General features: G+C 33.5%; 1 protein-coding gene across 2 annotated transcripts in view; it reads right to left on the bottom strand.

The window, feature by feature from the left end:
- The window catches only part of LTN1 (listerin E3 ubiquitin protein ligase 1), an 85668-nt gene that overhangs the window by 31699 nt on the left and 38116 nt on the right, over positions 1–15853 (bottom strand). For both annotated transcript variants that reach the window (XM_027875504.1, XM_027875505.1), the window contains exons 13-18: positions 15253–15492; positions 13797–13950; positions 12988–13135; positions 12505–12691; positions 3437–3596; positions 1776–1880 (exon numbers count right to left, since the gene is read on the bottom strand). In XM_027875504.1, the coding sequence (XP_027731305.1) occupies positions 1776–1880; positions 3437–3596; positions 12505–12691; positions 12988–13135; positions 13797–13950; positions 15253–15492 (994 nt within the window). The remainder of the gene's footprint in view (positions 1–1775; positions 1881–3436; positions 3597–12504; positions 12692–12987; positions 13136–13796; positions 13951–15252; positions 15493–15853) is intronic.

Raw genomic sequence — 15853 nt, 5'->3', positions numbered from 1 at the left:
ACCCTTGACAAAAAAATACCAAATATATGGCCTCATGAAGTCATATTGTAAAGGATTAAGGAATACTGCCATTAAGAGAAAGGGTAGGATGTAAAAATCAAATGGCTCTATTTTAATAGGTTTAGTAGTGAGTGAATGGGACAAGACAGAAGGTTAAAATGAAGCTTTAGAGCATGGCAGAGTTAAGAGAGAACTTTTTTTAAAGTATTGGGAAATATATGTTTATAGACAAAAGAGAAGTTGCTAGCAGAGAGGGAGAAGTCACAGATATGATAGAGAAAAGGGATTAATATTAATGATAGAGCAAGATCAGAAGAGAGAAGAAATGGGATAAAAAAAGACAGAATTCAAGATCAGAAGAGAGAAGAAATGGGATTAAAAAAAATCAGACAGAAATCACCTTGACAAAGACTATCTCCTTTGAAATAGTAAGGAAGGAAAAAAATGGAGGGAACACAAAAATCCTGAATGGGGGAACTCAAATCAGTAGTGAGAAGTAATGATGAGGACTAAGATATGGCCATATGATTGTTGGCAATAATGTAGTAAAAGAAGTGAAGGTCATGGAAACTGCACAATGAAAGTGAGGAAATCAGAATTGTGAGATTCATGGAGCAAAGAGGTGAGTGAAGGGAGAGGCTAGAAGAATACCGTGAGCTTGGTACTTTAGTACCAAGGAAAATCTTCAGATGACTGAAATTAGGAAAGGGTAGCATGTAAGATGGTGTGGAGTTCAAAAACAAATGGTTCTTGAGTGACAGTGCAAAAGTAGTATCTGGAAGGAGTATGAGAAGTACACTTATCACTTTTCTTCTCTCCTTGAACTGAAGAACAGAGTAGCCTTCAATGGAAAGCGTTTCAAGAAAACTTGTGTGTCAACAGGTGAAATCTAGGTTTTAGTCAAAACAAGGAGATGGAAAGACTAACCAAGGAAAAGGTCAATAGTGTCCACTACTCACTGAAAAACGCTGATAGTATATTATACTATACTGAAGCCAACAAAGTGATTTCTTTAAATATTTGTAGTAATAATAATAACACCAACAGGGGGCTTCCACATGTATAGGAAAAAAATGCTTAAGTTAGTGCATGACTAAGGCAAAATAATATAAAGTGCTGTAGAAACAGCTTGGGTGGGGGAAAATACTTTCAACTGGGGCAATCAGAGAAAGGAGGTGCTAGTGATCTTTCCATTGTCCACACAGCTTCAATATTTTAACTTTGTATTTCATTACATCTCTTGGTATATAACTAGAAATACTTCCAAGTAAGAGTTTAATTCAATTATTAAAAGTCACTTGCATACTATCACATAAGGTAGTTCTAAACATTTGTTGCCTAACTTTCTTAAACAGCTTGGAGGAACTGGTTTATTTAAATACAATGTTCTTCTTTGAAGAGCAAACGATAATGACAATCTGTTTCTCCTCCTTTAACAAGCCAAAAAAAATTAATTTGCCCTAACTTTTAAAAAAGTAAGAACTTCATGACAAAAACTGAGAGGAGTTTTGGTTTAGAGTAAGAGAACAGACTTTTGAAATGCATTGTTTAGACATGCACAAAGTGATGCCAAAATCAAATAATCACTTTCTTAAATAGAATCATTTGAAAGCACTTGGAAAAAAAGAGCATTCCTTACAAAAATGATAAATTTTTAAAAATACAACTGGCCTTTCCTCAAACTATATAAGTTCAATAGTTCATTTCAGTCAAAGGTAGCATGCATGACTGCCTAAAGAGAAATTATAAAGTATAATAATTATAAATCAAAATACCCTTCTGTTGTCTTATAAAGTTGTTTAACTTCATCAGGTAAAATGTTCTTAGATTGTATCAGTTTAGAAATAGTTAGAGCCCAAAGTGTTCCAGTGTCCCTGGACCTAAAAGAAAACAATAGAAGAAAATTATTAAAAAATCTATTTTCTAAAATTTATTACTGGTTTTAAAAACTGGTTCTAAGGGCCACCTTTGTAAAAATATCATGTCTCTTTCAAAATGTAAATGAAACAACTTTGACCCCTCACATCCTTTAATTTCGCAAAGAAAGAAAAAATCTGTGCTGAAGAGGTTGTAAGAAGGTAGACACACAAATTCATTGCTAGTAGAGCTGTGAACTGATTCAAACATTCGATAAAATTCAACTGAAACTATACTACAAAAGATATTAATCCTTAAATTTAAACTCTTTGATCAAATGATCCCAGTGTTGACCATCAGAGGTCAATTAGAGAAAGGTTGCATATGTACCAAAATATCCACAGCAGTAATATTTTTAAAAGCAAAAAGCTGGAAACAAAGTGTGTGTTCAACAATTACAAAGAACAACTTAACTATATGTGGCATTTGAAAGTAATGAAAATTCAGGAAGAATGGTACGAATTAATGCAGCACCAGTAAGTAATATACACAATGATGACAATAATGTAAACGAAGACAATACTAAAAGACAATAAAATTCAGGTTAAATGTAGTAATGTCGGTTTCAAATTTATAAAGTACAGATCTTTCCTTTTTGTTAAACAGTAAATTACAAAAACAAAATTGTTTGAAATATTAGGCTGTTTTACTGTGGGATTTTTGTTTGTTTGTTTTTAATGTGAAGGCACTGTAGTAGGAAGGGTTTGTTTACTGCAAAGTGAGGAAAAAATACCAAATATGTCAATTAAATGGTTTTTTAAAGTTTTCCACGGAAGATATCTAACTACCCTATATCTGTATATCTGTCTGTTTATTTATCTATTGCTACAGCCAAAAGTATTATTTCCTTAAGCTTCTGGTATCCTCACTAATAAACTACTTCTATTGTTTATATCAGCTAACAGTCTAAACCCAAAAAGGATCTAGAACCTCCAAGTCCTGTGGGAAGTAGTAAAATGGAGATTAAGGTGTGGCCTAGGGATGCATTTATTATGTGGGTGACCATCTATTGGGGAATGACTAAACAAACTGTGAAACAGAAAAACAATGGAATATTATTGTTCCATAAGAAATAAAGATAAATATAGATTCAGAGAAATCAGGGAAGTATTTTAAAAATAAATAAAATCACAGCCAAAATAAATATATGTACGTATATGTACACACACATATCTCACTTCCAAGATTTTATAAAATGCTTCATATATACTTCTATGATTTTCTAAATAACACTGAATTAGGCACTGCAAATATTATTATCTTAATTTTTAAAATGAAGTAACTGAGACTTGGGGATAGTAAGTGACTTTCCCATAGTTACAGAGCTGGTATTGACTAGTGAAGACTCACATTCTTCCACCTACACTGACGTATATCTTCAACACAGTTACTACCAATCTCCAGATAAAGAAAGAAATTTAAATCAATTCTCTTAGTGAAAAGGCAATACATAAAGTCAGCTCCACATCTCCTGAAAGCCTATATCATAAAGACGTCAGGAACTAAAATGGCTTCTTACCTGATAAATATCAAATGCAGCAGTCCAGGTATCCTGCTAAGTACACATAAATTATCATAAGTAATACCCATTCCTTGAAGCATCTCACGAAATTCAATTAGTATGCTATATGGATTTTCCAATTCTTCACACCACTGCAATGAATAGAGCAATTCTGCAACTAATGAAAAGGACAAGATCAGACTTAAAAAATGTACTGTGCATAAACACTTCAGCCATCTCCTTTTGCCCAATCTCACTTCCCAACACTGAGGCTTTATTCCCATCAGTGGACCCAAAGTTGTGTGGAATAAAGAATCTTTTTAAATTAAATTTTATTAATTTTTTTAAATATACTTTAAGTTCAAAATTGTCTCCCTCCTTCTTTACCCACCCACCCCCATCCCAACTACAAATGGCCATCATTCAATACAGATAAATAGCTAGATATACAGACGTGTAAAACCATCTGATGCATATTCCTATTTATCAGTTCTTTTTCTGGAGATGGATAGCACCTTCCTTCATAGGTCCTTTGTAGTTGATTTGAATATTTATAGTACTCAAAACAGCTTAATTGTTCAGTTATTCTTCAAACAATACTGCTGTTACTGTATATAATGTTCTCTTCGTTCTGCTCATTTCACACTTTATTATTTCATGCAGGTCTTTCCATATTTTGCTAAAATCAAACTACTTATCATTTCTTATAGCACAGTAGTATTGCATCACAATCATATATCACAACTTGTTTAGCCATTCCCCAATTGATGGATATCTTAATTTCAGTACTATACCACTACAAAGAGAGCTGCTATAACTATTTTAGAACATATAGGTTCTTTTCCTTTTCCTCTGATCACCTTGGAAAACAGACCTAATATTAGTATTGCTGGGTCACAGTGTATATACACAGTTTGGGGCCTAATTCCAGATCGCTCTTGAAAATGGTTTCTTAGTTTCACGAACAGTATATTAGTGTCACAATTTTTCCACATCCCCTCTAACATTTGTCATTTTCTCCTTCTATCATCTTAGCCAATCTGATAGGCGAGTTGATATCTCAAAGTTGAGCATTTCTCTAGTCAACAGTGATTTAGAGCATTTTTTCATATGACTACAGATAGTTTTGAATTCTTCATCCAAAAACTGCCTCTTTGTATCCTTTGACCATTTATCAATTGGAGAATGACTCATATTTTTATAAATTTGACAAAGTTCTCTATATATTTGAGATGTAAGACCTTTATCCAGGAAACCATCTATAAAATTTCCCCCCAATTTTCTGCTTTCATTCTAATCCTGGCTACATTGGTTCTATTTGTACAAAATGTTTTAAATTTAATATAATCAAAATTATCTATTTTAAATCTCAGAATGCTCTTTCTCTTGTTTATTCATAAATTCTTCTCCTATCCATAAATCTGATAGGTAATATGTTCCATGTTCTTCTAATTTACTTGTGACATATTTCCCCTTTGTATCTAGGTCATGAATACATTTTGACCTTATCTTGATAAATGGTCATAAGATATTGGCCTATGCCCAATTTCTGCCAGACTGCCTTACAATTGTCCCAACAATTTTCTCCTAAATAGTGAATTCTTATCCCAAAGGCTTAAATCTTTACATTTCTCAAACACACTATAATCATTTACTGTTGTATATTGTGTCTACTTTTTTCCACTGATCTACCTTTCTAGTTCTTAGCCAGTAGCAGAAAGTTTTGATAATTACCACCTTATAATACAGTTTAAGATCTGATACTGCTAAAACTCTTTCCTTTACATTTTTCCCCCATTAATTCCTTTCATATTTTTGGCCTTTTATTCTTTCAAATGAATTGTCATTTTTCCTAGCTCAATGAAATAACTTTTTGGTAACTTAATTGGAATGGCACTGAATAAGTAGATTAGTTTAGGTAGGAGTGTCATTTTTTTCATACTGGCTCTGCCTACCCATGAACAATTAATATTTCTCTAATGACTTAAATCTGACTTTATTTGTATAAAGTGTTTCATAATTATGTTCATATAGTTCTTGGGTTTATCCCAAAAGGTGTACTCTAAGGTATTTTATACTGTCCACGGTTTTTTAAAATGGAGCGTCCCTTACTATCTCGAAGTGTTTTCTTGGTGATTATAGAAATGCTGATGATTTACGTGGGCTTATTTTATATTCTTTTACACTAAAATTGTTTCAATTAGCTTTTTAATTGACTCTTATGGATTTTCAAAGTATATTATCATATCGTCCACAAAGAGGTAGTTTTATTACCTAATTACTCATTCTGATGACTTGTGTTTTTTCTTTTTTTATTATTGCTAGCATTTCTAATAAAATATTGAATCATCTTGGTGATAATGGGCATCACTGTTCACTCCTGATCTTATCGGGAAGACTTCTAGCTTATCCCCATTTCAAAAGTAATGTTTGCTGATGGTTTTAGATAGATGCTTCTTATCATTTTAAGGAAAAATCCATTTATACCACTTATGCTTTCAAATGCTTCTAATAGGAATGAGCTTTATTTTATCAAAAGCTTTCTCTGCATCTATTAAGATAATCGTATGACTTTTCTTACTTTTATTATTGATGTAATCAATTATGTTAAATCTTTCTTATGTTAGACCATTCCTGTTACAAATCCCACTTTTGGTCACAATGTAAAATCTTTATGATGTATTGTTGTAGTCTCCCAGCTAGTATTTTGTGATTTTTTTTGCATCTATATTCAGTATAATTTTCTTTCTCTGTTTTTGCCCTTCCTAGTTTAGGTTTCAGCACTATATTTGTTTTTAAAAGGAGTTTAGGAAGACTCCTTCTTTGCCATATTCCAGATCATTTATTTAATACTGACATTATTTCATATTGAAATTAAAATTGGAATGTCTGGTAGAGTTCACTTGTAAACCCATCTGGTTCTGATGTGTTTTTTGTTTTTTTTTTTTAGGATGCTCATTTATGGCCTGTTTGATTTCTTTTTCTAAAATAGGTTATTTAGATGTTTTATTTCTTCTTCTGTTAATTGAGGCAGTTTAGATTTTTGTAAGTACTGTTCCATTTCACTTAAATTGTTAAATTTACTGGCATATAATGGGGCAAAATAAATCCTAATAATTGCTTTGATTTCATATTCATTAGTGGTATATTCACCCTTTTCATTATTGATACTAGTGATTTGTTTTTCTTTTTTAGTAATATTGAACCAATATCTTATTGGGTTTTAATTTTTTTTCATAATACCAACTCCTGGTATTTATTACATCAATAGTTTTCTTACATTCAATTTTATTAATCTCACCTTTAATTTTTAGGATTTCTAATTTGGTATTTAATGGGGGGGGTCATTGATCTGCTCTTTCTCTATTTTACTGATGTAAGCAGTTAAAGATATACATTTTTCTGATTATTGCTTTTGCTGCATCCCATGGATTTTGGTATGTTATCTGATTATTACCATTCTCTTTAATAAAATTATTTATTGTTTTCTCTGACTTGTTCTTTAACCTGCTCATTCTTTATGATTAGATTAGTCTCCAATTAATTTTTAATATGTTTCCATGGTCACTTGTGAAATATAATTTTAATATACTATGATCTGAAAAGGATGAATCAATACTTTTGCTTTTATGAATTTAACTATAAAGTTTTTATACCCTAATATATGGTCAATTTTAATTTCAAAGGTACCATATACAATGAGAAAAAGGTATATTCTTTTCTATTCCCATTCAGTTCTCTTCAGATACTTATCTAGCTTATCTAAGACTCTAATTATCTCCTTGACTTTCCTCCATTATAATAGTTTTGCTATCTGTTTCCACTTGTAATTCATTCAGCTTTTCCTTTTAAAATTTTGAGTGCTATAGCATTTGGTGCACATAGGTTTAATATTGATATTATTTCATTAACTATGGTACCTTTTACATAATTCAGTTTCCCTATTTATCTCTTTTAACTATTTTAGCTTTAACTATTGCGTTTGGCTTTGATCTGGTTCTTGTAGGTCAGATTTTCTGTTCAGTCCTGGTCTTTTCCTCAACAAAACCTTAAAGTTCTTTAATTCACTAAATATTTATTTTTTTCCTATGCAGGATTACAATCAGCTCTGCTAGCTAAGTTATTCTTAAAACCAGCTCCTTTGCTCTGAAGAACATCATGTTCCAGGCCCTCCAGTCTTTTAATGTAGAAACTGCTAAATCTGGTGTTATCCTGATTCTATCTCCACAATATTTAAACTGTTTACTTCTTGTAGAATTGCTTGTAGAATTTTCTCCTTGACCTGGGAGCTTCGAAACTTACCTATAATGTTCCTGTGAGTTTTCTTTTTGGTATCTCTTTCAGGTGGTGAACAGTAGATTTTCCCAATTTTTATTTTACCCTCTAGCTCAGAGGTTCCCAAACTTATTTGGCTTATCGCCCTCTTTTCAAAAAGAATAAAAATTACTCAACACCCCCCTGGAAATCTACTTTCTTTAACCCTTTCACGTTTTTTTTTTGAAATCTGCATTATTTCAAAAAAAATTTTTTTAAATGAAGCATCTTACATTAATAATTTATTGCAAATTTATTGGGTTTTTCCTGCACTGAAATTTGGTAACACAATATTACATCATGTAACCATATATCATATCATATTGTAAACAAGTCATTATAGCACATATTCTTGCTGATGCATGCTGGACTTCCCAACAATGCACGACACACTCACCTGCCAACACTACTTGCTTTTTAAGATCTGTCAGCAGACTTGACCATTGATCAGCTATAACTTGCATTTTGTGTGCTTATTTGGAAAATAATGTAATCACTATGACTTTAACTCTGTTAGAGAACAGATGAAACATGTACAAAGTTTTTTCAAAATTTTCTTCTCTTCTTTCCTTATGCTTCCACTGCCCCCTTATTTTTACTCCCAATTGCACCCAAGGCTACAAGCTACAAATGCCCCCCTGGATCATTCCAGTGCTGTCCAGGGGATGATAGTGCCCACTTTGGGCACTATGCTCTATGCTCTAGCTCTAGAATTTCAGGGATATTTTCCTTAATAATTTCCTGAAGTATAATGTCAAGACTTTTTTTTTTTTTAGCAAAACTTTTACGTAGTCCAACAATTCTTATATTGTCTCTCCTTGACATGTTTTCCAGGTCAGTTATTTTTGTAATAAGATTTCACATTTATTTTTTCATTCTTTTGATTTTGTTTTATTATTTCTTGGTGTCTTATGAAGTTATCAGCTTCTGCTTGCTCAAATCTATTTTTTAACGAACTATTTTCTTCCATAAGTTTTTGGATTTCTTTTTCCAACTGGTTGACTTTCTTTTCATAATTTGCTAGCATTACTCTTATTGTTTCTCCTAATTTTCTTTAACCTCTAATTTTTAAAGTCCTTTTAAATCTCTTCCAAGAACTCTTTTTGGGCTTGTGATCATTTTACATTTTTCTTTGAAGCTTTAGAAGGACTTCACTTCACTTCTTTGGAGTTTGAACCCTGATCTTCTCTATCACCACAGTAGCTATCTATGGTTGGGTTCTTTCTCTTTTGCTTACTCATTTTTTTTTTAGCAGCTTATTTAATTTTATGGTAAAGTCAAGCTCTAATCCCAAGGTGTGGGGGATAATGTCTCAGACATCAGGTTTTTAATGCTATTGTTTTCTCTATCTGGAGGCCTAACCTCAGGTACTCCTCTCTGCCCCAGAGCCACAAAGGGGACCCCCAGCAATGCTGTCACCGCAGACACAATTACTCCCTGTAATCACTCCTATGGCTACAATTTTCAGCTCAACCCTGTGCTCTGGAACTGAAACCTGGGACTCTACTCTCCTGCAAGCTACCACAGCCAGCAGGGCCCCACCCTCTACCACCACAATCACCAGGGGGGTGTCTGGTCAACACACCTGGTACCCAGATCCAGTACCAGCAGAGGGTCCTAGAATCTTCCCCTGATCAGCTGTCTGACTCCCACACTGTCCATGGGGTGAAAGTTCCTAAACCTGAGGCTACTGCCTATACAGCTGCCCTCAGGGCTTGTAGTTTGTTGACTTGGTGGTATATGCCGCAAGGTACCTGCACTTCAATTAGGCCAGACCACTACCCCGGGAGGTGAGATCTTTACTAATGTCCACCCAAACTGTCTTAGGTTGGATAACTGCTTTACCCTAACTTTTAATTATGTCTGCCCTTCTAAATTTCACTTTAAGACATTATTTTTAAATTATCTGTGGGAGAATTTAGGAGAGCCAGGTAATTTCCTGCCTTATGATGCCATTTTCCCAGAATTCCCCTCTGGAATAAAGAATTAACAACAGATACAAGCCCTCCAAATTTCTAATCCAACCAATTTTGCAAAAGCCCTACCCAGACAAAATATCCATCAATGTTATTTGGATCTGTATCTACATTAAAAAAACAAGAAAACAGATTCTGCAGAAGTTCCAAGAGGAACAACAATCTGAAGTAGAAAACTGATATTTTGAGAGAGGATTCTGAGAAGATGGTAGAGTAGGTTAGAAAATTCTAAGCTCTCCAGATTTCCCCCACAAATGAGATAATAATAGCACCTCAGGGCAGACATAGAGAGGTAAAAATAAATAAGAGTAGGGGCAGAACAGTGGTCCTCCTGAGACAACCAGGAGAGATCTGAAGAAAAATCCCAAGATGAGGTTTGGTCCCTGTGAAGAGTAAACAACTCCAGGCTAGAATAGCTTAAACAACAAATGGAAAGCCCTAGAGTTAACTGGGTTGGGAGGCTGCCTCAGCCCCAGGAACTTCTACCCCCAGAACAGTGAGAAGAATTGGGCATCTAAGAAGACCAAGGGAACTTCTGCTGACAAGAAACGCTGGACCGAGCTATGCTATGGAGATGCGGCCAGGGTGAAGAAGGAAACAGCATACTGCTCGGTGAGTGCAGAAGCAGCAGGGTGGGGATGCTGCTGGCTGCTGCCACGTGTAGGAAGCTGGGGGTCTTGGTTTCAGTTCCAAACCTGAAGACTGAGAACTGAAGGAAGATCTGAGGCCAGAGGCACCCTATGCCTCAGGGCTAGAGGTGATTATAAAAACTAAGCTGCTACAAATTATTAAAAAAACATGAACAGGCAAAGGAGAAAGAGTTCAAGCATAAAGAGTTACTATGGGAATAAAGAAGATTGAGGTTCATCTTCAGAGAAGGATACTGAAGCAAAGAAACCCTCTTCTACCCTAAAGGGTAATGTCAAATGGTCCCAAAAAGAATTCATAGAAGAACTTGAAAAAGACTTTAAAAATCAAATGAGAGAGACTGAGGAAAAACTTAAAAAAAAGAAAAAGACAATCCAAGAAAAGCAAGAAGATTATTAAAAGAAAGTCATCCAATTAGAAAAGGAGATTCAGAATCTCAAGGAAGAAAATGACTTCTTAAAAATCAGAATTGGGCAAGGGGAAGCTAGTGAAGTTATAAGAGATCAAGAAATAATAAAACAAAATACAAAGAACAAAAAAGCAGAAGACAATGTGAAACATCTCATAAAAAACAACTGGAAGAAACTACACAGAGGAATTAGATTGGGGAAGAGTTCTGGTAACCTACTTTCATTGGGAATGGGTTCAAGAGGGAACAATATATATAGACAGGGTATAAAAGTCTTCTAAATTCAGAAAGAAATAAAACACTAAGGAAACAGGGAGAGGGGGGAGGATAAAGGAGGGATCTTTAGTTGAGATGATGACGGAATAGGTTAAAGGCAGGTACAGAAGGGTGCTTAGATTAATGAGAATGGGAGGATAAGGGAGAGATCCTTGGGGGTGGTGGGGAGGTTAAGCAATAGGAGGGCAAGTAGCAGGAAGAAGTAAAACAGAGGAATGAGGAAGGACAGAAAATAAGAGATAACACACAAACATAAAATAAAGATCAGGAGAAGAATTTGTTAGGGAAAAAGGAGGAGGGCTATAATCATGATCTTGGACAAAGTTAAGACTAAAATAGATTTCATCAAAAGAGAAAAATAGGGAAACTACACTGTGTGTCAACCATATTTATCAACATTGTTTTGGACTATTTGCAACAATTAGACAGTGGGAATATTGCTATATCATGAGAAACGATGAGTTGGTGGACTTGGAAAAATATGGAAAGACTCAGACTTAGGGAGGAAGAAGTTATCTACTTTCAGAGAAACAGAGGATAAATAAATATAGTCCAGTCTTACATTGATGCATATGAATGTATATGTCCATATATGACTATGATTACAGATATCTAAGAATATGTATGTGTCAGTGTATGTATGTACAGGCATATGTATGTTTATGTATATATGTATATCTTTGGGTGTATATGTCTATCTATCTATGTATACATATGTGCACATGTTGTGTATACGTGTGTATCTATATATAAATATAACTGTGCTTAACTATAGCCTTCTGGGGGGAGGAAGGGGGAAAAAAACAAAATAAAAAGTGTACAGCAGAGAACAAAAGAAAACTTATAAGGAAGCAAAGATGGACAGCTCTCAACATAATGTACATTATTTATTATATAGGCTTTCTTGAAATGGAAATTTACTGCTGTACATTTTGGATCCTCTCATGTTCTACTGTGCATATGGTAATACTTTTCTTATTTTGTATTATTTTAGTTTTAGTATTTAAGTTTTTTTCTTTTCTTATTTTGTATTTAAGTTTAAAATTTAAAAAATTTATAAAAAAAGAAAGCTGATATCCCTATGAAAATATTGGCAGTGTTAAAAAAAAAAAAGCATAGACTTCCTAACTAAACACCGCAATCTTCTCACTTATCATTTTTTATTATAGTATGTGTGTCATGGAACTCAACAATTCAATTCATTAAACATTTATTATGATGAAGACCCTTTTGGTAATTACACAACCAATATTCTAATAAAATGTCAATATGGTCCCATTTGATTCCTAGTTTAATATCAATTGTCAATTAATCAATTAATATCAATCACTTATGTCTTTCAACTTTCCTCATCGCTAATACAATGTTACATTCAAAGAATTAAAACTGTAGTGTTTACTATCCCTTTTCACACATTTTATGTAAGCCAGAGTCCTTTATTTTCATCACAAAGCAATACTTACTTATTTTTTCAGTTTTATTATCTTCAAGAATTATTTCCTCTTTTAGAGCCAACAAGACTATTTTGCTTAATAATGCTGTGGTACACAAATGGCTTGGAAGCTTCATTGTACTATGCTCTTTGAAATCTGTTTTGGAGTGTTCATAGTTTAAACTTAATCTTCCTTCCAAAAGAGGTTTATGTAACCACTGTTAATTTAAAAAAAAAAAAAGAGTGAGAGACAGAAAGTTCTCCTTTATACAAGTATACTAAGTCCCAAAATGAAAAAATATGGTCAGGCGATATGCAGTCCAATAATAAAATTCCAAAATTATGATATAACAAAGGTATATGTTAAGAGTCAAAGAGGAAGTAGAAAGTTTTATCACTCTCACCAGATTACATAGCAAGGAGAAGATGCTAGCTTGAATGAAATCCAAATAATCATTAAAAGAGAGTTCTCAAGGAGACAAAGCTGAAAGGAGTTTTCCAGTCTGTAACATACCTGTGTAGAAAGAGAATGCCTCATATTTTCCCATTCACTATCACTTGGCATTATATTTTCAACATAAAGTCTCAGAAGAAAATGAGAACTGTAAGCTTCTAGAAGATTATTTAGTAAGTCATCAACAGTGGACATCATAACTTGTAGGCTAAAAACAAAAAATATATTGCAGTTAGACTGTTACTTTCATTTAAGGACATTTGTATAAGACAGTATCTTTATTGAACTAGAAAGATAAACAGAGAGGTAAGTGATTTTCCCACATCATATAAATTCATAAATGAGAAATATAATATAGGTCTTTTAATTTTAAATCTCATGCTTTATTCACTCCTCTTGAAACAGTACCATGGATCTAAGAAGAATTTCAACCTAACAAGGAAAATGCACAAAAAAATACTGCCTCACTTTTTCATCCTTGGGGTTTAGGACTATTCTGTAGCTGACTTGTAGAGTAGATGTGATCCCAATTTGTTTCTAGTTATATCTGTTTCCTGAAAAATCTCCCTCTCGGAGATACTGGGAAGAGAATACCAAAGGGTGCTCGCAACAAGAACAGACCTCTTCTAAGCCTGCCCTAGACTAAAGATGCATTTATGACATTTGCAAAAATAATCTCTTTCCAATGTCCAATTATCCTTAAAGGGACAGCGTGTTAGCATTTAACACTCATTAGCAATAAATCATCACTGAAGAAACTTATATTAACCCTATACTAATATACAAGCATGTACACAAATCAATAAGGCTCATTGTTTTGAAAAGGATTACAAAGAAAAAAACACTGTTACAGAGTAAAGAGAACTTACCTTTTGACATCCAAGGATGTAGACTGAATTTGGTTCTTGAGCCATAGAGCAGATGAATGGAGGAAGGTGCTCTGCTTATTTGAATTTCCAAACTGAAGAACGAGTGAATGTAAGCCACATAACCACGTATGCTTCAGTTTACAGACAAGAAAGTCTAAAATCAAGTAGTTAATATAATAAAATCAAGCAGTAATTTGTAACACAAAATGTCCAAATACTTTAGTCATCTGAATTTGGCCGTAGTTTACAATAGGTTTCAGTTTTTTAAAACATCATTTAAATAGAAAATGTAAAATAAACATTCAACTACCAAGCAAAGAATTTCTGAATCATGACACTAATATAAGTAAGCAAGTAACAAACACAAACTGACATGATTTCATACAAGTCTTAGATTTTAAAGATTGGAAAAATACTACCATCATTTCCAGAGAGAGTAATAATGAAGTTTTTAAAAAGTCTATATTTCTTTTCCTTTCATACATGAAAGTATACTAGAGCAGTGGTGTCAAACTCAGATCGAAACAGATCCCTGAGGTTGGCATACTGACCTACACAAATTTATTTTGTAAAACATTTCCCAATTATACTTTAATGTGCTTCATGCACTCTGGAGCTCACAGGCAGCAAGTTTGACAACTCTATACTAAAGCAAGGGGTGAGAAATATAGTTTTTACAATAGACAATCTGGATATCACACCAAAGTTTGATTTTATTTTCTTTTAACTATTAGACAAGATGAGGCAATGTGGTACCGCAAAATACACAATGAGAATAAGGAGACCTATTTCTTTTTTTTTAGTCCTGGTTTCAGCACTAATCATCTATATGACCTTTAGAAACTTACTTCATTTCTCCAGGGTTATTTCCAGTGTTAAATAGGGGGAAGGAAGGGAGAAAGGGCAAATGACAAAATGATCTCTAAGTCCCTTCTACGTCTAATACTCTATAATTCTCAAAATGGTACATGTCACATGTCAATCTATGACATAGAATGGTTAAAAATGTTTTAAATACCAACAACAGGAATGCCGTTTTCTGGGATACTTTAGGTATAAAGTCATGGGGATAGACTACTTGGTATCTCAAAATCCTTTTCTACCCTGACATTCATTATCAAATAATCAATCAACATTAAGTCCCTATGTGCAAGGTACTATATTAAACGTTAGGTATAAAAAAAAAAAAAGTAAAACAATTTATTTCTCAAGGAACTTATGTTCATTCTCAGGGGAAAACAATCAGACTGATTATTTAGATGTTTTATCTCTAGAAACCCTTAAGCCTCACATCTAAAACAGAACATGGTGGGCATTTCTAACCCTCTAAAACAATGTTTTAATTTCCACATTAAAATAATGAGAGCACATGCAAGTGTACTTTCCAGTATCCAAAGCTATGTTTCCCAAAAACAGAATTAAAAAAATAACTATTCAGAAGTATGCATATTGCTACCTGATAAGTGTGTAAAATCCTGGTTCTGAGCACACAACTGAAACAGAGTTAATAACAGGTCTTCAGATGATGACATTAAGCAACATCCTTTCATAGAGATGAAAAAGTTAGAGGCCACATCACAGATAAAAGATACTGGTGACTCAGTATTTCCAGCTTCTGAAATATGCTTTGCTTTGGATAGAGCTGCATTAAGTTTGCTGATAATTCTTTCAATATAAGCTTCTCCAATCAAGTAATCTGTTGAAAAAATTAAAAAGAAACAAAATGTTACAAATATTACCACTGCATTTTCAAGCACCTCTGTTACATATATTTTATTATTGGTAATTCTTTTTCATCAGAACAATTCTCCAGATATATAGGTGGCATGGCATGGCACGGCAGACAGAGAATCGGTCTCTGGAGTTAGAAAGACTGCAATATTTAAAGTCATGCCTCTGACACCAGCTATGAAATCATGAACAAGCCAATTAATCCATCAGCGGCCCAGCAAGCCTCTAAGACTGTAAATTATAGTCTTGCCAGTCTTCAATAATGGAAAGAGATTCAACTCCACATTAATGAAATCAAAGATCCAGACCAAAAAGAAAACTAACAC

The sequence above is a fragment of the Vombatus ursinus genome, unplaced genomic scaffold (assembly GCF_900497805.2).
Source record: "Vombatus ursinus unplaced genomic scaffold, bare-nosed wombat genome assembly UNPS02014809.1, whole genome shotgun sequence".
NCBI lineage: Eukaryota > Metazoa > Chordata > Mammalia > Diprotodontia > Vombatidae > Vombatus > Vombatus ursinus.
Note: the sequence above shows the minus strand (reverse complement) of the source record. Positions and strands in the feature narration are given on the sequence as shown.